General features: G+C 42.0%; 2 protein-coding genes across 3 annotated transcripts in view; both read right to left on the reverse strand.

The window, feature by feature from the left end:
* The window catches only part of gabbr1b (gamma-aminobutyric acid (GABA) B receptor, 1b), a 40,091-nt gene extending 38,377 nt beyond the window's left edge, over positions 1-1,714 (reverse strand). For both annotated transcript variants that reach the window (XM_061742023.1, XM_061742022.1), the window contains exon 1: positions 1,172-1,714. In XM_061742023.1, coding sequence (XP_061598007.1) covers positions 1,172-1,426 — 255 coding nt within the window. In that variant the 5' untranslated portion in view covers positions 1,427-1,714. The remainder of the gene's footprint in view (positions 1-1,171) is intronic.
* A 4,033-nt stretch (positions 1,715-5,747) lies between these two features.
* Positions 5,748-19,996, reverse strand: sh3bp5lb (SH3-binding domain protein 5-like, b). The gene is made up of 6 exons (XM_061742024.1): positions 19,602-19,996; positions 19,457-19,519; positions 15,561-15,689; positions 13,204-13,365; positions 9,366-9,539; positions 5,748-6,422 (listed from the first exon to the last, which is right to left on the reverse strand). The coding sequence occupies exons 1-6, from the start codon at positions 19,842-19,844 to the stop codon at positions 5,844-5,846; spliced, it is 1,350 nt and encodes a 449-aa protein (XP_061598008.1). The 5' UTR covers positions 19,845-19,996; the 3' UTR covers positions 5,748-5,843.
* Positions 19,997-21,350: the final 1,354 nt, after the last annotated feature.

Here is a 21,350-nt window from a genome sequence, read left to right on the forward strand (position 1 = left end):
CAGCACAAGACATGCTTTCAGAGGTAATTTTTCACTGCAACTATGGTAAAAGAACAGTGATGTATAGAGCTATGTCTGCATGGAACCCACTTCCCAAACACTTTAAGTAAACTATGAACATAAAAGAACTCAAATTGTTAGTTTGTTAGAAACATATCTTGAATAGATACATATAAAACTTATTTAATTATTAAATAACAAATAAATAATTTAGATAGTATATGGGTATGTGTACATATGTATGTATAGATAGATAGATAGATAGATAGATAGATAGATAGATAGATAGATAGATAGATAGATAGATAGATAGATAGATAGATAGATAGATAGATAGATAGATAGATAGATAGATAGATAGATAGATAGATAGATATTTATTAAAAATGGTTACTGGGTTTTTCTTTTTGTTGATTAATTGCTAGTATTGGGATGTGTATGCGAGGGTGTGTGTGTGGATGTGAATGTGTGTTTGTGTGAGAGCGTGTATGTGGGTCAAGGAGGAGACAGACAAGCATAAATATGTACAGTATATGAAATGTTTTTGTTTTGTTCTAACTGTTGTAATACATTTTTGCCCCTGTTTAAAGTTGGCATAAAATTAATAAAAAATTGTTAACAAAGAAAATGGTTATTGGTGCAAACTATGATAACTATACATTATTTGAATTTGTTGATGTTATAAAATGTATGAATATGTATTGTTTTTTATTTATATCTAAATGTTAAACGGAATGACATTTTATTTGTTCTGTCTTTCCTTTCTTTTTATATATATACACCTCTTTAAGGTTTGCTTTTAATTTTTTGTTGTACTGTGTATTATGTGTCGGACCCCAGGAAGAATAGCTGCAGTTTTGCTGTAGCTAAAAGCTGATTTATGGTTCCGCGTTACACCAACGCGTGCCCTACGGCGTAGGCTCTGCGTCGATTTAACGCGGGACCATAAATCAGGCTTAATTGGGACCCAAATAAAACTATTAAAAAAACTCCCTCCCTCTCTCTCTCTTTAGAGTTTATGTCATATCAATTTCTGATTTTCTTTTCCCCCAAAACTTTGTAACTCTAATGTCACAATTTCAAATATTTCTTCCTTTATAATTTTGCAAACTCCCATTTTGTTAATGCAGAGAAGCAAAAAAATTGCACATTTAAAACTCTCCCCCCTCACCCTGCTGTCGTGGTGGATCAGCTCCAGCTCGTAGTCCGGCAGGATGTCCGTCCTGCGGTTGACCAGCTCCAGGGCCATGCGGGCGGAGGGGAGGCAGGCCTGGCCCCCGGGCCAGCCCCCGCTCATGGGGAACAGCGCGCCGATGTACAGCTTCTTCCTCCCCGCGGTCCCCGCGGCCGGCCAGGCGCAGGACACGAGCACGACCAGGAGGAGGAGAGGACCGGAGCTCCGGAGGCTGGAGCCGAGCAGATGCATCCCTGAAAACCTGCTGCAGGGGACCCGGGGGTCCGGGGGGGTCCGGGGCGGTTTATAATCCCAGTTCAAGTGGAATAAAATAATCTAATGTGACCGGAGTTGATGTGAAAAAAATCTGCAGCATTTCTGCCCCCTCCTCCCATTTTCTCCTATAAATTGAAATCAGCAGATTTGCAGGATTGTGATCGGCCAGCCCGGATTTTACACCCGGATTCTGCCCGGGTTCCGCGGCGGGAGCTGTCCATGGTGCTGAAACCGACCCGAGCCACGTCCCTTCTCCTGCAGAAACACGCGGGGAGCCGAGCACAGCGTTACCAGAGAGAGAGCGTTACAGCAGAGCGTTACAGCCTCTTCATCTGTCCGCCCACAAACTCGCGGGGGGGGGGGGGGGGGTTCGTGTCGGTACCACGCTCGGCTGAGCCGGAGCACCGCAGCAGAGGACGGTCCGGTCCGGTCTGTGCTGGAAGAAGACGATCAGAACCAGGGGCGTCAATTGGGTATGGCAAGGTACGGCAGCCGCCACACCTTGGCTTCAAGGGAAAATGTAAATGTTTGTTTTTTTAAATACATTTATGGAATTACTCTGTGTCTCTTTGTATTGATTATTCTATTACTTAATACATATAGAATAACTACAAATGCAAATCAGAACAACATGATCGATTTCACTAGTTATTATACACTGCAAAAACTGAAAATCTTAACAAGAATATTTGTCTTATTTCTAGTTAAAATGTCTAATTTTTAGTAAAAAAAAATCTCATTACATTTAAGACAAGACTCAAAAACAACCATTTTCACCTGTTTCAAGTAGATTTTCACTTGAAATAAGTGGAAAAATCTGCCAATGGAACAAGATTTTTTTGCTTGTAATGAGAAGATAAATCTTGTCCCACTGGCAGATTTTTCTACTTATTTCAAGTGAAAATTTACTTGAAACAGGTGAAAATGGTCAAATAACAAGTTATTTTTCTGGTGATTAATCTTGTTTTAGGCATAATGAGATTTTTTTACTAAAAATTAGACATTTTAACTAGAAATAAGACAAATATTCCTGGTAAGATTTTGAGTTTTTGCAGTGAGCGAGACTGCATTTGAAAAAGTTCCAATTTTCTTGACCACAAAGATAAGCCACATAGCAGACTTCTGTGATGAGTATTTGCTGGACGTGTTGATTGATACTCTAGTTCTGTTCTGTGACTAGTAACCTTGCCATACCTTAGCTTTGACTGAATTGACGCCACTGAGGAGGAGGAGGAGGAGGAGAGGAAGAGCGGTGTGAGGAGGATGCTCACTCCCCCGCACCACCACAAACTTCTCTGAATCTGCTTCCTTCCACCTCAGACCACTCATTAATGTACGGAGGCGAAGCTCGTTTCTGGTTGGATGTTTCACACACATTCAATCCAGATAAAAATAAATGGTTTTCTTCTTCAATAGCTCCAAACCACGTGACCCTGAGACTGAAAGTCAAATAACATCCAATCTCTCAGAGAAGACTTTTGTTTTTAGGCTTGACAGCCGCAAAGAAAATGCTGATAATGAGGTGGAAACCCCCGCACTTACTCCATATCTCCCAGTGCACTGGGATTGCCATGCTGTATGATACCTTGACCTTAGACCTTTCTATTGCCCGTTCTAACGGGGCCAAAGCAGAAAATGTTGAGGGTCTGTCTACTATGTACATAAAATAAACGTATTTAAATGCACATCCAATTGTAAGGAATGAAAGGAGGTAGTGACCTCCTACATTCTTCCTCATTCTGCTGCCCTTTATGTCATTGAATGAGAAGAAATTTTTTATTTTTTTTATCCTATATTACAGATATTTACTTTTTCTCCACTTTACAGTTTTCTCTTTTCTCCTATGTTTAAATACCACATATTCTCTAAGCCAGCAAGGGGAAGGGCAGGGAGCAAGCCAGAGGGGTGGGGTGTCACAGAGTGGTTGGATGAGGACCCAGACGCAGGAGAGCGAGAGGCAGGAGTTCAGCCAAAAAGGGTTTATTTTAACAAAAAGGCAAGAACCAAAAACCAAATCGCTGCTTAGCAGGAACAAAAAACACAGAAACAGGAATCGAAAAACTATGGGACAACACGGAGGGAGCAAACGGTACGGAACCACCAGGAGCAAGGGGAAGACCAGACCAGATATACACAAGGGGGTAACGAGACACAGGTGTGAACAATCAGGGCAGATGGAAGACAGGCGGGGCAAAACAGAAACAAACTGGGGGAAATGTCACACACTGACATGGGGGAGGTAGGGGTGGGGGAACAGCCCAGTTATCTAAGTTACTAGTTGGGGGGGAGGGGGTAAAAAAAAAGCTCAATAAAAAACTTGATAACAAAAAAACATCCAATCTTTGACATGATCCTTTATTCAATCTCGCTTCTCGCTTTGTGGATGGGACGATCTTTTTAAAGCCAAACATGTTACTGACCTGTTGATAATGAACCTAATTAGATGGAGATGTTCCTCCAGGCATTTCCTTTCAGTAAGGGGCCCAACTTTTTAAAGACATTTTTCTGGAATCAAATTCAAAATGAGCTGATATTTTTCATGAAACGGTTAAATGTTTCCCTTTAAGCATTGGGTATGTATTTGATGTTCTTTTGTGAATAAAATGTGTGTTTATCAGAATTGAGAGCATTCTATTGTTTTAAATTTATATTTTACAGGGGGCCGTTTTTAATTATTTGGAGGTCCTAGCTGACATTGTAGACTGGTGGCCCAAAACACCAGTGTGATGAATAGTTCTTCAAATCTGAATTTCCACCTTCACAAACTAGTAGATTTTCAAGAATTGCACATGTAGGCAGTCGGAGTGGAAGAGAGGCTGCAGGTAGGAGTGGGACTGCACCGAGGTTTGAACCTGGGCACCTTCTCGTTTCCATAGTGATGGACATGCTGACAGACGAGGTCAGACAGGAGCCTCTGGACTGGGATGTTTCTAGATGAGACGAGATCTCCAGTGAGAGTGGAGAGCAGGTGGGAAGAAACCTGGAGAGATGAGGATAGAAACTAGAGAGAAGGTGCTGGAGCCCAAACACCTGCTCAACTGTCCAATTCAATTTCAATTCAATTCAATTTTATTTATACAGCGTCTATTACAACAGAAGTTGTGTCTAGGATCTTTCCAGAGACCAGAACATGACCCCCGAGCAATTATTACATAAGCATAACATAAACAATAGCAGGTAAAAACTCCCCTAGTGGGAGAAAAACCTTAAACCAAACAGTGGAAAGCAGGTGTGGGATGACGGGAATCTTTGTTCTCTTTGAAAGAGGAGCAGTGAGAACACAGAGGAATGTAGTTTGTAGCTAAAATGAACTTGCTCAGACAGAAAAACTCAAGCACCGACAGCCTTTCTTCATCTGCCGTTTCTCTCCTCTAGTTTTCCAACAATCCGCAGCCTCGTTCTCATCTCCATTCCCTCCTTCCACTCGTTTCTCCCTTCTGTCGCTCTCTGTACTCGTTACCATCAGAGTAATCACGTTAATGGGATCTGCAGCCGTCCATGAAACTCTCTAATCTTTCAGACGAGCCTGAACCTCGGCAGATTTCTCTGCTCCCTGTTATAGCAACCTTGCCATCGCTGAAGATCTGAGAAACTCATCAGACCATCAGCAAAGTTTTGAGTGACATCAGGAAACAGAGACGCACTTGTGCCAATAATAAAGGACATGGGTTTGTTTTAAAATGCCTTTTATTAGCCAGCATCTATGTAAACAATGAACACCACCATCTCATAATTTAAAACTTCATTAATTACAATAAATTAATAATAATTATTTTGTGTCTGTCATTAATTGTTCTTAAATGAGGCTGTAAAGTGTCTGGACATGATGATGTAACCCTCACATCAAGTTTGAGTGATGGAAGTGTTACGTTACAAATAGATTCAGAAATGTTCTAAAGCAGCGCCGTTTCTGGATGTTTGGGAAGAAAACCGGTTTAATTAATGATCTTAAGTTCAACTTCAGGTTAACTGGTTAACATGAACTTAGCTGTGGTTAGCTAAGGTAACACAACAGCGTATTAGGATCATTTCAACACAAAAATCATGTTGAGGAAAAGAGGCCTAGTAAAAAATAATCAGAAGTTATGACTTAATAAACTTGCAAATTTGTTTTTAAAAAAAGTATGATTTGGACAATATAAACTCAAATTTCTTTAAAATAAACTAAGATAAACATTAACATTTTAAAGGCAAATTTTGACTTGTTAAAACTCAAAAATGTGCAGTCATAATTTCCAAATTAGTTTAGAAAAAAAATTTTGCAAGATAAAACTCTGAAATTTTTATGTTAAAAATCACAAGAACTTAAAACCTTTTTTTGATGAACCTTTTCCAAATAGTCATGACCTTTTTTTTGGTTTTCAAACACTGTGAGGACGTCTGCTGTCGCCTGTCAGAGACTGACACTCCGGTTATGTTGTTTCACGAAGCCCTCCTTCTTCTCTACGCAGGCCCCTGCCGTCTCTTTTGGGGGGGCCTCGGGGGCCCTGCTGATCCCCCATCCAACCGCTTTCCTGCCGCAGTCGCCGTCCTCCGCCTGCACACTCCCCACGTCACTGAAATTCCCCAGGTGCTCTACCGAGTCACACTTTTCCAGGTCCGAGGCGATGGTTTGCAGGCTGATGACGGACATGCCGTCGGAACTGGCGGCCTCCGCCTCGTGCCCCTCCCGGTGGCCCCAGCCGCTCTCCCTGTGCCTCTCCACCCACAGCCGGGTTTTCTCCCCATCGGCCCAGTCGCCGACCGGAATCCCACTGACGGGAACTCCGACAGCCGCCCGGACCTCAGACTCCGCCCCTACGGGGGAGCTCCGCCCCCCACACACGGCAGGACGGCCCCTGGCGGCGAGGTGACGCCCCCTCTGAGCGTGGATCTGCTCGCTGATCTGCTCCAGGTTCCTCAGCGCCACCGAGTAGCGCGTTTTCACCTTCGCCACCTGCTGCTCCAGCTGCACCACTTTAGACTTGTGTTCCTGAAAGAAAGTCAACAACAAGTCAGCAACAAGTCAAATATAAGTCAGCAACAAATAAGACACAAGTCACCAACATGTTGGGAACAAGTCGGCCAGAAATCAAAGAGCTGGAAACAACAGAGGGACAAGGGGCCAGTAACAAGTAGGGCTGGGTATCGATTCAAATGTCAAGAATCGTTTCGATTCCGATTCTTAAGATTCAGAATCGATTATCAAGATTTGATTCGATCCGATTCCGATATTGATTTGGGTTATTAAAAATATTTTGAGCTGTTGAATGAATTATATGACTGTGTAGTTATGCAACATATTAAATACTAGTATTATATTGAGATTCAACAGCAAGTATTGGCAGATAATGATGCTGTAAGAACTAATCACCTCCCAAAATGCTGATAGAACTGCTTTCAGAAACATTGTGTGGATCAGAATTACCAAACAGATCCAGGGCAGCAAACAGAGGAACTATGAAATCGTTTAAATTTTTTTCCACATTCTGTTTAAATTTTTTCCATTTTCAGTCTATTTCGGTTTTTATTTTTGAGAATTTTGTTTTTAGCATTTTATGCAAATGTAACCACAAGACAGTATATAAATAATGAAATATAGACAATTTATGCAATTATAACTGAAAACTTTAATGTTTTCATACTTTTAAACATATTTTTTTTGTTATTAAACTTTTTATTAAAGAAATAAAGTCAGCCATACAGGATTTTCATCATCGCAGTATAAATATTACATTGTTTTTCATAAAAAAATAAAAAATAATAAATAAATAAATAAATAAATAAACCAAGTAAAACAAATGTGTTTGTTACTACTACACATATACTTTTTTAAAAGGTCAGCAACATTAACAAGTCAGCAAAAAATCAATAACAGCTCAGTAAGAACTTAGTCAGTAACAAGTCAGCAACAAATCAACAAGTCAGAACCAAGTCAACAAACAGCAACGAACAAGTCGGAACCAAAAAAAGGACAAGTGAGCAAAACAAATGAGAAGAAATTAGCAACAAGTTAAGTTAAGTCAGAGACTCAAGAGGCGTTCAGGAACAGATCATGTGGCACTTTTCCACTAGTATCGGTTCAACCCGGCACGGCTCGGCGCGGCTTTACACGGCCCCACACGTGTGTTTTCGCACTGCCAGGGGAGAAGTGGGCAGGATTGGGTGAAGCTGCTGTGACGTACTCGATTGCGCAACCGCTTTGTTCATGTCGGCGCTGATCAGAAATCAGCTGGAGCCGGGAGCGGCTGAGAAAAAAACAGCCCGTCTACATCGCTTTTTAAATTTTTTCTCGACAGCCACCAGGTTTATGAACATCTGCACCTCAGAGTTGGATCACCAAACAGACGTTTTGCGCTTTATAATAAAATCGCCGCGAGCCGCGAGTCCCCTCGCGCTGACTCCCGCTTCCTGATTCAAACCTCTGACGTCCCCGCCCCCCGACCAATCACTGGCGCGGAGGTGGTGACGTCAGAAATAGTCCCTGCTCAGCCCGCTTTCAGAACCTCACTGAAATGGTTACAGAAAAAAGTATCGACTTGGAGCGGCTCTACTCATCTCAGCCCTAGTGCGAAAGCGCAAAACGGGTAGAACCGAGCTAAGGTGATACTAATGCAAAAGCGCCAAAAGACGTATTCAGTCAGAAACATGTCAGAAACATGTCAACATTTAGAAAGAAGTCACTTTTTTTGTAAAAAAAAAAAAAAAAAAAAAGAAAGAAGTCACTGAAGTTTCCATATAATCAACGACTCGGAAACAGAGGAAGAAAAATAAGCGACAGGTCAGTCTGTAGAAAGACAAATGTCTCAGAAAAACTAAAACTGGGCCTGGGCGGCAGACCGAAGATTTACCGTTACCGACATTCACTGCAGACCAACGTCAGTTTTCCTGTGTCGATAAACTTGGTGTATTGATAAAAAAAAATTTTAAAAAAGGGGAAAGAAACGTCTTTTTCTCCGTTTTGTACGGAAGAGTATTAGGGCCAGGCAGGAGAAAAATTAAAATAATATCTTAGAGGAGGAAGATTTTTTTTTCATTATGCACTTCGATAAAAAAGTCGAAATGTCGAGAAAAAAGTCGAAATGTCGAGATTAATGTTGAAGCACAATTTCGAAAAAAAAAAGTCGCAATGTTGAGAATTGGCTTTACGATAACACATATCACACATATGCAGTTGCATAACTTCAAAAAACGTACCCTTAACGTTACACTCCAAGGATGTAAGTTAGTTAGTTAGTTAGTTAGTTACGGCTGCTGCTGCATAGCTGTCAGTCGCTCTCCTAACTGGAGGAGACATTTCGACTTTATTCACCAAATTTTATTTCAACATTATTCTCAACATTTCAACTTTATTCTCAAAATTGTATTTCAACATTAATCTCGACATTTTGACTTTTTTCTCGAAGTGCACAATAAAAAAAAAATCCCTTTCAATTGTTTTTTCTCCTGCATGGCCTTAATACTCTTCTGTAGTTTTGACTGTGCGCGCACACGCACACGCACACACGCACACACGCGCACACACGCACACACACACACACACACACACACACACTGTTTCTCTGTTTAGAGCAGAATTATTATTATCATTATTACTAGAGACATTGTGAAGAGACAACAGCCACTGCAGTGTTTTCCTTTGTTATAGAATAAATAAAAGTGTATTTGGCAGTCAAATTTGTTCTTTCTGTAGAAGCTGGGACCATGGGACACTGGGAGGGAGTCACTCCACGCATGGCATTTAAACGCTTCATGAAAGTAGCCAACAAGCTGCCCGACCATATCGCCCAGTTCTATCTAAAATATATCTGAAGTCCGTAAAATAGTTCAGTTAAAGGAAGCAGGACTAGTTCTAGTTTTTTGTGGACCCTATACAAGATTCTTTTTAGTTGCCACTTTTACTGTTGCACAGAAATCCAGCGGTCCTTGAACACACCTCCAGAATGTGGTTGAACTGAGCCTTGAGCTCGAAGTAAGGTTTGGACTTGAGGATGACCTTCCTCAGGGTTTTCTGAAGGGTCTGCACTCGCGCCTCTGCGTCCTGGCAGAGCTGGGTGACCCGCTGGTGCTCGTGCTCGCTGCGGAGGCGCTCCTCCTCTGCCTCGTTCACCTGGGCAGCACAGGACAGGGACAGACCAAAAAATACCATCAGGTAAAAAGAATCAAACTAAACCACTCGACTGAGGAAACTCAAGATCAGTAATGATTGGATCAGGGGGACATTGAGAGTCTGGTCAATAGTGTGAAAGAAACTTAAAATGTCACATTCTATTGGTAGGGCCAATAAGATTGCTACAAACCCAGACTTTTTACCTTCTAGTATGGACTCAGGGTACAACAAATGGGCCAGTAAGGGACTGATATGTATTGGATAAATGTTTAAGGGTCAAACCATGAAGTAATTTGAGCAACTAACTCAGGAGTTTGATCTTCCAACTCAGGACTTTTACAAGTTCTTGCAGCTGAGGCACTATCTTCAGAAACATGAAGAATGGACGGTTAGTGGAGATCCATCAAAACTAGAGGAGCTATTGATATCCTTTACAAAGGAAAAGACTAAAAAAGGGATTGTATCAAGGATTTATAAAGCCCTACAACAGGAATCAGATGGTGATAATCTGGGGGTCAAAGAAAAAGGGGAATTGGAAGCGAACATTATAATAACTGATGACCAATGGGAGGAAACATTTAAGGCAGGACATAGATTGACTAATAGCCCATTATGGAGGGAATTTGACTGGAAGGTGAAGATGCGGTAGTTTGACGCCCCTGTCATCACATCAAAATACAGAAATATGTCTGAGCTGTGTTGGAGAGGCTGTGGTCTGATTGTATACACATATATTTTGGGACTGGCCAAAACTCGCTGGTTTCTGGAAGAAGGTTGAATTAGAGATTACACAGATTCTGCATGTTGATTTTACGATGGGGCCGGCCCTAGTCATACTAGCTATACCTCCAGATGATGTGATGGAGAGAGATCTGGCTTCTCCACTGAGAATTCTGCTTTTAGTGGGCAAGAAAATGTGGCTTGATGGTTCGCACTGTTGCCACGCAGCACGGAGGTCGGCGATTCTCAGTTGCCCGTGTGTGTGTGTGTGTGTGTGTGTGGGTGTGTGTGTGGGTGTGTGTGTGGGTGTGGGTGTGTGTGGCCCGGAGGGTCTGGGGACCTGTTCAGGGGGCCCCTGGCTCCCCCCTGTAACGAGGGTAGTTGCTAGTTGAACTTAACTTCAACTAGCAAATTCGAGAGAAAGAAAACTCACACATTAAGAGTGCAAATGTAAAATTTGGAAGAACAAAACAAACATTTCAAACTAATAAATTGTCAGAAGAAAATTCTGAGTTTATAGTCATATTTAAAAATAAACAAACAAACATACTTTTGACTTTATAAACCCACAAATCTGAAGAAAAAACACACAAACAAACCCCAAAAGCTGCCATATTGACACATCATCACACGGCTTTCTGGTTCAGTCTCTACAAATTAAGACGGGTCGCTGCAGCTAACGGTGGAGCTGGGGGGCCCTCTGGTGGCTGCGGGGGCTTTATACTAAGGCTGAAACGATTCCTCGAATAATTTGAGTAATTCGATTACAAAAAATGATCGAGGAGTTTTCTCTGCCTCGAGGAATCATTTAATTTTGCCAGATCAAAGCTTGGTATTTTGCCCAGACTACGTTTAATGTGGCACAACGCGCTGACACCACGCACGTAAAGGAAGAAGAAAGAGGTGGCGGATATGTTTGGTTTTAACTAAAAGAAAAGTGTGGGAGCATTTCCAGCTGGACACCAAGGCAACACTGTTGCATGTATCACTGTGAGACAGAGCTTGATACCACAACAGTACGTCCTTAATGCTGCAGCTTCTCCACCAACACCCTGTTTACTCCGAGAGCGGAGGACCGTCAACCGAGACGAAGTCAAATTAAGTTAATGTAGCGCTAATTAATGAGATTAACGTTACGGTACCTTGCTAACATAACGTTAGCCCTGTGGAGGGCGAGGTTTCTATTAATTATTACTACTGTCGATGCGGCTAACGCATTTAATCTGTAAAAACACAGAGCTGTAGAGTGATGAGGGTGAAAAATAAAAACGTAATAAAGCTAACTGGGTAGTTGTCAATTTTAGCTCTGTAGTCATTGATGGATAAAACATCAAGCAGCTCTGGTGCCTAATGTTCTCCAATACAGCAGGGCTAAGAATTTTATTTTGAACACTGGCAAAACTCAAAATCTTATACTTTAACTTTAAACTTAACCAGAAAGTTCAATTGAAACACGTGGGAAAAACACCTAACCTTTTAAGTGATATGTATTATCAGGTGTAATGGCATTTTTAGGTTAGAAATAAGAACATTTCTTGGTAAGATCCTTAGTTTTTTGAGTGAAGGCAGTGAATTTGGTGTAAGTTCAGGGTTTTTAAAAGCACAGCCATGAACTTACTGTATTATATAATTTAGTCTTAGTATTGTCAATTAACATCTAACATCTTATGTATATTTATAATTGCTCTTTAACTAAACAAAAATATGTTTTATCAGATTACTCGATGGAATTTTCAGTAGAATACTGGATTACTAAAATATTCGATAGCTGCAGCCCTACTTTATACCTCTGAACATTCTGGAAACAGATGAGACAACTTTCCCAGGAGTTGGTGTTTCAGTTCCTCTCATCTTTTCAGATGGTGATATAAACAAAAGGCCCAATAAGATCTGAGCCAGTTTGTTGTAACTCTGATATCATCCCCACTCAGCTCTCATCCCTGAAGCCTCACCTGGAGGATGACCAGTGTTGTGCAAGTTCATACTTCTCATGAACTAGTTCAAAATTCAGTTCACATAGTTTAAAAATGAACAGTTCACGTTCATAGTTCACTATTTTCATTTTGAACTAGTTCAAATTCAGTTCATTTCAATATTTTTAGGTGAGAACTACGAATGAAACGCCCCCCTATCCTAAAACTGTTCACTATGTACAATCATGTTTTGTACTAGTGGCTTTTCAACTTTACTCAGAGGCTGTAAATCCCCAACAATGTAGTCCATTATTAATGTGTCTCCCTGTTGCTGGGAAATCAACCCCCTGAAGATGCAGCAGTGGGACTGGGGTCGTTTGGGGCTGTTGGGTCTTCTTGGTCTTTCCTGAGGACTTTTTTGATTGTCAAGGACTTTTTCTCACACTGGACGGATGCTTTAACTCCACATGACGTTTACAATTTGAAGTTGACGAGGCAGACGCTCGGACTTGTTTTCTCACCGCAGGTGGACATAATTTGCACAGAAAGGTTAGATTTTTACCGTCGGACTCTTTGGGAGACGATGTGTAAAATTCCCGCAGATAATGATAAGCGGATCATCATCTGACGGCTCGATGACACTGCGTCTGCAACTTCTCTCTCTTCACTGGTCATGTAAAGACTGCACCGGGCTCAGGCCGCCGTTGCCATGGAGCTGGTGCCCGTTGCTATGCAAGTGTGTGCACTGCATTGTGGGTAATGTAGTGTGAAGTCGTCATCTCGTTGAGTATTTTAAATGTGTGCTGCCCGCTGGTGAAATGTATTCCGTAATAATTGGACCTAAACATTGAAGCTGAAACTCACAATCTGAACAGTTAAAATTCCAGTTCATGATATGCAGATCTGAACAAGTTCAAGTTCTTTATTTGCAAATATGTTGCGTTCAGTTCAATGTTCTCACAGAAATGAACATGTTCTATGAACGCGTTCATGCACAACACTGAGGTTGTCCTGTGTGTTAGAAGCGTTACCTTGGCTGTGGCGTGGTTCAGCATCTCCTGCCATGTGGGGTCCATGGTGTTCTTGTCAGCCAGCAGGCCCTGCTCAGCCACGTACACCATCTCCCTGGCGGCCGTGTGCATGGACACAGCCCTCTCGTACCTGAGAGCTGCCTTCTGGGTTTCCTGTTGGGCCTGTGGAATCAACAGTGACTCAATTTAATAACTGAGGGGCTGCTTCTCCAGGTTACCGGACCTCTGAAAGAAAGCCTGGCTCGGCTGGGAACCCACAGCCTCTTCCCCCGCTGATAACAGGCCATGACATATGCTGCTGTAGAGCTACGCTGCAGGGGGAACCAACATGATCCACTCAGCGGTGCCCATCACCCCTCCTTTTCCCATCTTATCTTTCTCTTTTTCTCTCCTATAGATGTTTGCAGGCCAGAGCTTCAGAAGCTGCATACTGACCTGCAGGAGGTCCACCCTCATGATCCGGGTCCTGATCCAGATCCAGATCTCTTCCCTCTAAAAGGGTTTTTACCTGCCAGTGTTTATGTTATGTTTATGCAATAATTATTAACACAAGATTTAAATTGCTGCAGTATGAATGGTTAATTAGGGTTTACATAACCCCTGTTAAACTTCACCATTTTTCCCCTAACATTCCCGTTGTTTGTGTTGAATGCCTGACTGAAAAGGGAACTTTGAGATTCTGTTATTTTGGGAAAAAAGGTAGTCAAATGTTTATTATTGATGACCAAATTTAACATTACTTTGATGCCGACAATCTGCATACTTGGAATATACCCCAAAGACGCTATCAAAACAACAAAGCAATTGAAAATGACAGATTTTGGACTTCTCCATGCAAGTTTATAGATATTTGGGACTCTCGTCTTTCTTGACCAACAAAATGGATAACACTAACTGAATAACAAAACTTACACTGGCAATGTGAATGTGCTGATCCTGCCTTTTAATTTAAATTTTACTTTACGACACTTTATCAGTTTGATGTCTGTAGTCATTCTTAATTTTTTTTTTTCTACTGTCTGTGTGTATGTGTGATTGTTTGAGGGGATATATATGTATACATATGTGGAAAATGTTTGTACATTTGGCATAAGTTTTGATATACATGTTGAATTTCAATAAAAAATATTGTTAAAAAAAATGTTTATGCAATAATTGATATGGGTCATGTTCTACGTTTCTGGAAAGATCTTAGAGACAACGTGTATTGTAATAAACACTATATTAATAAAACTGAATTGAATGACAACTAGTTATTAACCATAGCCAGCCATCAATCAAAGGACCACACCCCTAAGTATTCATTAATTTTACCTGATGTGGCAAATAATTCCCCCTCATGCATCTGTCGTGGTCCTGGATATAAAGTCTAGCTAAGGAAACCAAAACTGTGGATGTTTATTTGTGCTGCCAAGCTGGACATTTACACATGGAAGTCAATGGTTATGGGGCCAGCTCGTGGTGGTCCTTGGAGGACCTGAACTGGTCTTCACTTCCTCGTTCATGTTGGACCAGCCAGCCGGATGCAGCTCCTTGGCTAAGCCCGGTGAACAACTGAAACATCTGCTCCTCACGTGCCGAGCTCAGACTGACGAGCACTAGACGGCTGCGTTGGGATTGGGTTCTGCAGGGTCCCGCGGGACCCAACGCAGATCTGGCGGGAGCGGGGGGTTTGAACTTTGCTGCGGGCGGCTAAAAAAAACACTGCGGGATCGGGATGTAGCCTAGCAACAAGATGGAAGCCAATGACGTGTAAAAGAACCTCAAACAAGGTCTTTACAAAACAGAGACAAAGCAAGGCCAGTCAGATATTTGGAGGAACTGCGTTTAGTGTCTGTGGAACATCTTGGAAGAGAAACGAGGGATTGGGACGCAGTCGGTCAGCAACATTCTCTTCCTCTACAGCAATGTAAAGGCCAAGTGATTCATTTGTTAAATTCATTTGTTTCATTCGTTAACTATGTTTATTTTATGTTATTTATCAGTGTTATAGCAACGAGAGTAGGCTGTGAGTGGCTCAAATAACCTCAATCACAAAATTGATGCGGGTGCAAAAGGCAAAATAGCTTGTGCGATGATGACAATGATGGATTTGCATCTAACTTTCGGTCAGGTGACCTATGAACTGTCAATTATCCATCAAGCTCCACAATTACCATGTTAACATTAAATCAGATAGATTTGTCCAGGACATTTCTCCTGCGGGACGGGAGAAGACACAAAATCAATGCATCTCTATTAATGTGCGGCATGAATTCATGAGTTTTGCGGATGCGGCCGGGAATGTATATAAACACGGTGGGAGTGGGATGAAGAAAACAGTCCGACGCAGGGCTCTAACCACCTCAGACACGCACCTCTTTGGCCAGCCTGCGGGCTTCGTAGTAGGGCCTCGCCTTCTCGATGCAGGCGCCCAGCTGGCTGCCCTGGGCGTTCAGCTTTCGGGCCGAGTCCGTGAGGATCCTCCGGTAGCTGGAGCGAGCATCCTGAGGAGAGGACAAAGTTGCCTGGAGTCAGTCTACAATGGACCAAAGTCTACAGCTGTCCTGAGACGACCAACAGAAGATAAGAAGTGCACTGCCCGGTGCAGCCCTCACACCAACTTCATTATCTCACTTTGATTCCCAAGTTACCACCAGGTAGACTTAAGAGTTCTCCAGACCGGTCTTGGTCCTGAGACCACTTTTTTGTGGTCTTGGTCCCGTCTCCGGTCTCTGGGTCTCACCAGGTCTCGGACTCGGATAACTGAGATGCCGTTGCACCAAGGCGACAGAATCTGGTGATCAGCTGTTCTTCCTCTTGTTAATGTACAGTTTTGTAAACTATTTGTATTTTACATCTGTTTTACATCCTTTCCCCGTCTTCCCTCGACAATGACTGTCTACTGTACTGCAAGCAGCATTTTACTTTTTAGCCTAGTGTCCTTATCGTTTAGTGTTTAGAGTTTTTTATTGTTTTCATTTTTTTCATTGCTTGCTTTGAGCCAGTGGCAACAAAATTTCGTTCCACTTGTACTTGGACTTTTGGAATGACAAAGTGAACCATGAACCTTTTAATGTTTTGGTGCATCTGCATGTGTGTCTGTATTAAATTACAGTTTTGTGTTCATAACGGCCTTGTTTCAATAAATATATGAATAATATTTGCATATCGTGATTGATTAAGCATCAGGTCTATTTCAGTTATGCTGATATACAGTGTAATCTGATTACTATAATGGTAAATAATGTAATTTCAGGTTGATAATTTTATCTTCGATATTTAAAATTCCAAATTAAGTCCAATTTAAATCAGTAACATTTACTATTCATTCCTTTTCTGAGGTGGAGGGGGGTGTTGGAGGCTGGTTATTCTGTTAGAGGACTTTGGGACTAGTTAGTAGTCGTGTCAATCCTTAACAGCACTGGAGTCAATCCTCCAATAGTGTAGAAATAGCAGTAGTGCAGTCGCCACACATATCTGATCTCAGCTGATGGATGGAAACATTTATAGTGAGTTCAACATCATCATCCACTTCTCTATGTTATTGTGCTGCAGTTGAAAACAACCTCATATGGAAACTAGCTGAACCAGGATGGTGCTGATGTTCTACATTCTATGTTCTACAGCCATTTGGTTTCAGGTGTGGTACAGTCCCTCCATGTGTCATCATGAACGTCTGTAAACATCAGTCTCCAAACATTTGATTTGCTCTTAAACATCCATCCGCTAACAGGCACATTTGTTTCCATCTGAAATGTAAACTTGGTCTCATCACATGTTGCCACGTGAGTTGAAGCGCCCCCGATTGATCACATTAGTGAAGTCTGCTGTGCTTCCAAGAAACAAAGCCCTGGTTGTCATTATCAAGCTTGGTTAACTTTATTATCATCACAAATTACGGGCAAAATGGTAACTTTGGCCACGCCCAAAAGTTTGACTGGCTCATAACTTAGTCAGAACAGTTGTGGGCGGAGCTTCACAAAGTTTCATGGAAATCAGCTGAACCTCGTAACGACGGGTTTGATGTGAGAGCTTCAGGCATCGGAGGGATAAATCCCTTCATTTCAGCCCCTACAGTTCCTCCGATACGAGTTCAAAAGGAAATTTTCTCAATTAAGTGCTACCTCAAGAGGTTAGATTGGTATTTAAATTAAAAGTCAGAATTTGTGAGCCTTTGTGGCACATTTTCATCAAAAAAATTTGCAAGTTTGTGATTTTTTTCAGGGAATTTTAACCTCTTATCATTGTGGCTTTATGCGCCTCTGTTCCGAGAACTGGCGTGCTTCAACTACGTCAAACTACTCCCTTGTCAGTAGGTCACAGTTAACTAGTGGCTAGAAGCTGAACCGGGACACCAGAAGGCCTAGGGCAGGACTCAGGGCAGTTTGGAGAACATACAGCAGGCTTACAGTAGGTCAGCGCCGCTGCTGCATAAAGGAGTCTTTTGTACTTTGGGACCAACTACAGACGTAGGATGTTACAAGACTTCCGAGATGGGACACGGCTGCACAAATATTACTCCTACAGAAATAAACATTACTACAGAAATACTATGGCGCTTTTCCACTAGTACCTACTCAGCCCGACTCGCCTCTGTTCTTTTCCACTAGGGGTCTAACGTGCCGAGTAGATACTTTTTCTGTAACTACTCTGCTGAGGTTCTAAGCAGCTGAGTCGGCTGTATCTGACATCATCACACTACAGGCCACCGATTGGTCGGGGGGTTGGAGTCAGACGTCTGAGTCAGGAGGTGGAAATCAGAGAAAGAGCGACTCTGACGGCGGCTTCTTGTTCATTTCGACAGACAATGGCAGCGCAGAACTCTGTTTGGTGATCCAACTCTGAGGTGCAGATGTTCATAAACCTGGTGGCTGAGGAGAGAATTAAAAAAGGGATCTAGACGGGCGATAAGGAACAACAAGATCTACCAGGAGCTCTGTCACTCCATAGCTGCTCGCGGCTCCCAGCTGACATTTCAGCAGCGCAGAGACAAACTAAAAAAAAAGCATCGTTGCTTGAAGCTTCTCTCACTCTCATTTTTTTAACTTGATATCGAACACAAGTCAAAGACCTAGCAGCACATATATCATCTCCTGCAGGTTCTACATCTTTAGTGTTGTTGTCGACTTCGTTTAGATACACAATCAAATACGTCACAGCAGCTTCACTCCAACCTCCTACTTCTGCTCCAGGTGCTGGATTGTTATGGAAAAGAAACTTGGCTGAGTTGAGTAAAGCCGAGTACCGGTAAGTACTAGTGTAAAAGCGCCACTAGAGTCCCTTTTCGTAAGGATTGGTATCTTTACAGACCCTGCTATATTTAGTTTTAGAAAATAATTATAGTTGTGATTATTGTTTTCAAAACTAGAATTAACATAATCTTTACAGGCCTTAACAAGAAATCTATCAGGCAGCTGCAGCTGATCCAGAACGCCGCTGCCAGAGTCCTTACAAACACCAGGAAACTGGACCACATTACACCGGTCATGAAATCACTACACTGGTTTCCAGTGAGTCAAAGGAGAGAGTTTAAAATCTTACTGCTGGTCTACAAAGCACTGAATGGTATTGGACCAAAATACATGCTGGATCTGTTAGTTCCTATGAAGCTCCCAGACCCCTGAGGTTCATCTGGATCTGGTTTGTTGTGGTTCCAGAACCAGAACCAAGCAAGGTGAGGCAGCGTTCAGTTATTCTGCTCCTCACCGGTGGAACAAACTTCCTGTAGACCTGAGGTCTGCTCCAACTGTAGATCCTTTAAATCAGGGTTAAAAACATTACTGTTTACTGAAGCATACTCCTAAATTAAATACTTACCTGCTGTACTCTACTGCCCTTACTTTTAACAGCTTGTGCTTTTTATTATTTTACTTCTTTTCTTATCATCTTATTCGTACTTACTTATTTGTTATTTACTGTCTAATTATGTCTTGCCGCTTTTAATGTCAATGTAAAGCACTTTGAATTACCTTGTGTTGAATTGTGCTACATAAATACATTTGCCTTGCCTAATGAAGCTGACTCATCACAGTTTCTGGGGCGCAAACATCTGAAGGGCTCCTTCAGCTTCAGGAGGTGATCTGAGGTCATCACACTGGGGCTTGTAAACACTAACCCCAAGAATAACATGAACCCCCCAGAAAGCTAGAAGGAACCTGCAGAGATGTTTGACAGGGACTTGCAGCCCGGATGGTGATAATAGTGATGAAACCAGCAGGGATGCATGAACACGACCTTTATCAGATAAGTTGTGCACAAACATGGTCCTCACATCCAGCTGCAGCTCCAGCCTGTTGATCTCCTCGCTGGCCTGGTTCAGGTGCTCCAGCTCCTCCTGCCATCAGGAGGAACATGTCAGAAGCAAACTCGTCGTAAAAATGAATCCCTCCTTTAAAAACACATGTTTTCTAACATGCCTGAATCCTGGGGTCTAGCTCCTCCTCGTATCTGCCGTCTGCGTCCTCCTCCCCCACCTCTCCTCCGTCGTCCCGGCAGCGCGCCCTCCTCTCCCCGGGCTCCGCGCCGCCTCCCTCGGGCTGCGGCGCCGCGGCGCCCCGCTGCCCGCCCCGCGCCTCCTCTCCCGGGGTCTCCTCCCGGCGGCAGGCCGCTCCGGAGCATCTCGCGCCGGCAGGGGTCTCACGCGAGGCCCCAGGCTCCATTCGCGGCCCGTTTTTATTCCGGGAGCTTTTCGACAAATGCTTGTTTCCGCCAGTGGACAGTCGGAAAACGATGATTCATTTCTTCAGCTCCGAACTTAATGTGCGGCAACAACAGAGCCACCATGATGGCACCGACGCCGCAGCCAGACTGCTCCGACTGAAGGCTGAATTATGGTCTGCGTTAAATCGACGCAGAGCTTACGCCGTAGGGCACGGCGTAGCTTACGCCGTAGGTTTCGCAGGACGCGCACGGTACGGTACGTGTCGCCGCGTACCTACGCCGTAGGCTGCGTTGGTGTAACGCGGAACCATAAATCAGCCTTAACCTCCTCACCGACTTTATCTGACATAAATACCGCTATTTAACATTTCATGGCTGGTACAACAACACCTGCTACTACAACTTGATAGTTTTTTTATGTTTTTTTCTTTTTAGTAACAAATATGTATATTTATAGTCTCGGAAAAGGCCGGTTGCAGACTTTGGGGACCTCATGTCGGCGTCTCTGGGGGCCTCTAGTGTGATGGGGGACTTAAAACCCTTCAAAAGATCTGAGGTCATAACATTGATATGTTGCACTTTCACAGACTGAGATTTGTGAATATGTACTTGAACTGGCAAAAGTAAAACCAGCAAACCAACATCCATCATCTGAGGCTAAAATAACAAAATATGGAAAGGAGTCAAATTTAAAAAATCAAATAAAAATAAATACATTTCTGGTTTCCTTGTATGGAAGCCCATTTCCGCCAGTAAAAGAAAGAATAAAATATGAAAACTTAGCCTTAAAAACAAAAATATCCCCACGGTAGGTCATAATTATGAGATAAAAATTCGAAATTATGAGAGAGAAAGTCGAAATTATGAGATACAAAGTCATAATTACGAGATAGAAAGTCGCAATTATGAGATAAAAAGTCATAATTATGAGATAAAAAGTCAAAATTATGAGATAAAGTTATAATTATGAGATAAAAAGTCATAATTGAGATAAAAAGTCATAATTACGAGATAGAAAGTCAAAATTACGAGATAAAAAGTCATAATTACGAGATAGAAAGTCGAAATTATGAGATAAAAAGTCATAATGAGATAAAAAGTGCTCATCTTTGTAAGTAACCTTGGATAAAAGCTATAGAAAATCTAAACAGTGACTGTATGAACTTGCAAATGTGCAAAAGAAACACCTGAATATGACTTTATTAAATTGCTAAATAGGCTATAACTCGGAATTCAAAAGTTAGAAAATAATTTATTGAAAAAAAATCAAAATTTTAAAGTTGGGAAAGAAAACTCAAACTTTTCTCAAACTCAAAATTTTCGAGTCTGAAACTTGTCACAAAAAAAGCAAAATTGGAAAAGGAAATGTACAAATTCAAATTTAAGAATTTTAAGACGTAATTAAGAAACTTACTTTGTAAGAAAAACTCAAGACTTTTTGCAAGATTTTTTTTAAATATAGCTCATTTCATTTTATCCCAAATACTGAATTTTGAGTCTTGAAC

This window comes from Cololabis saira, chromosome 15 (assembly GCF_033807715.1).
Source record: "Cololabis saira isolate AMF1-May2022 chromosome 15, fColSai1.1, whole genome shotgun sequence".
NCBI classification, from domain to species: Eukaryota; Metazoa; Chordata; class Actinopteri; order Beloniformes; family Belonidae; genus Cololabis; species Cololabis saira.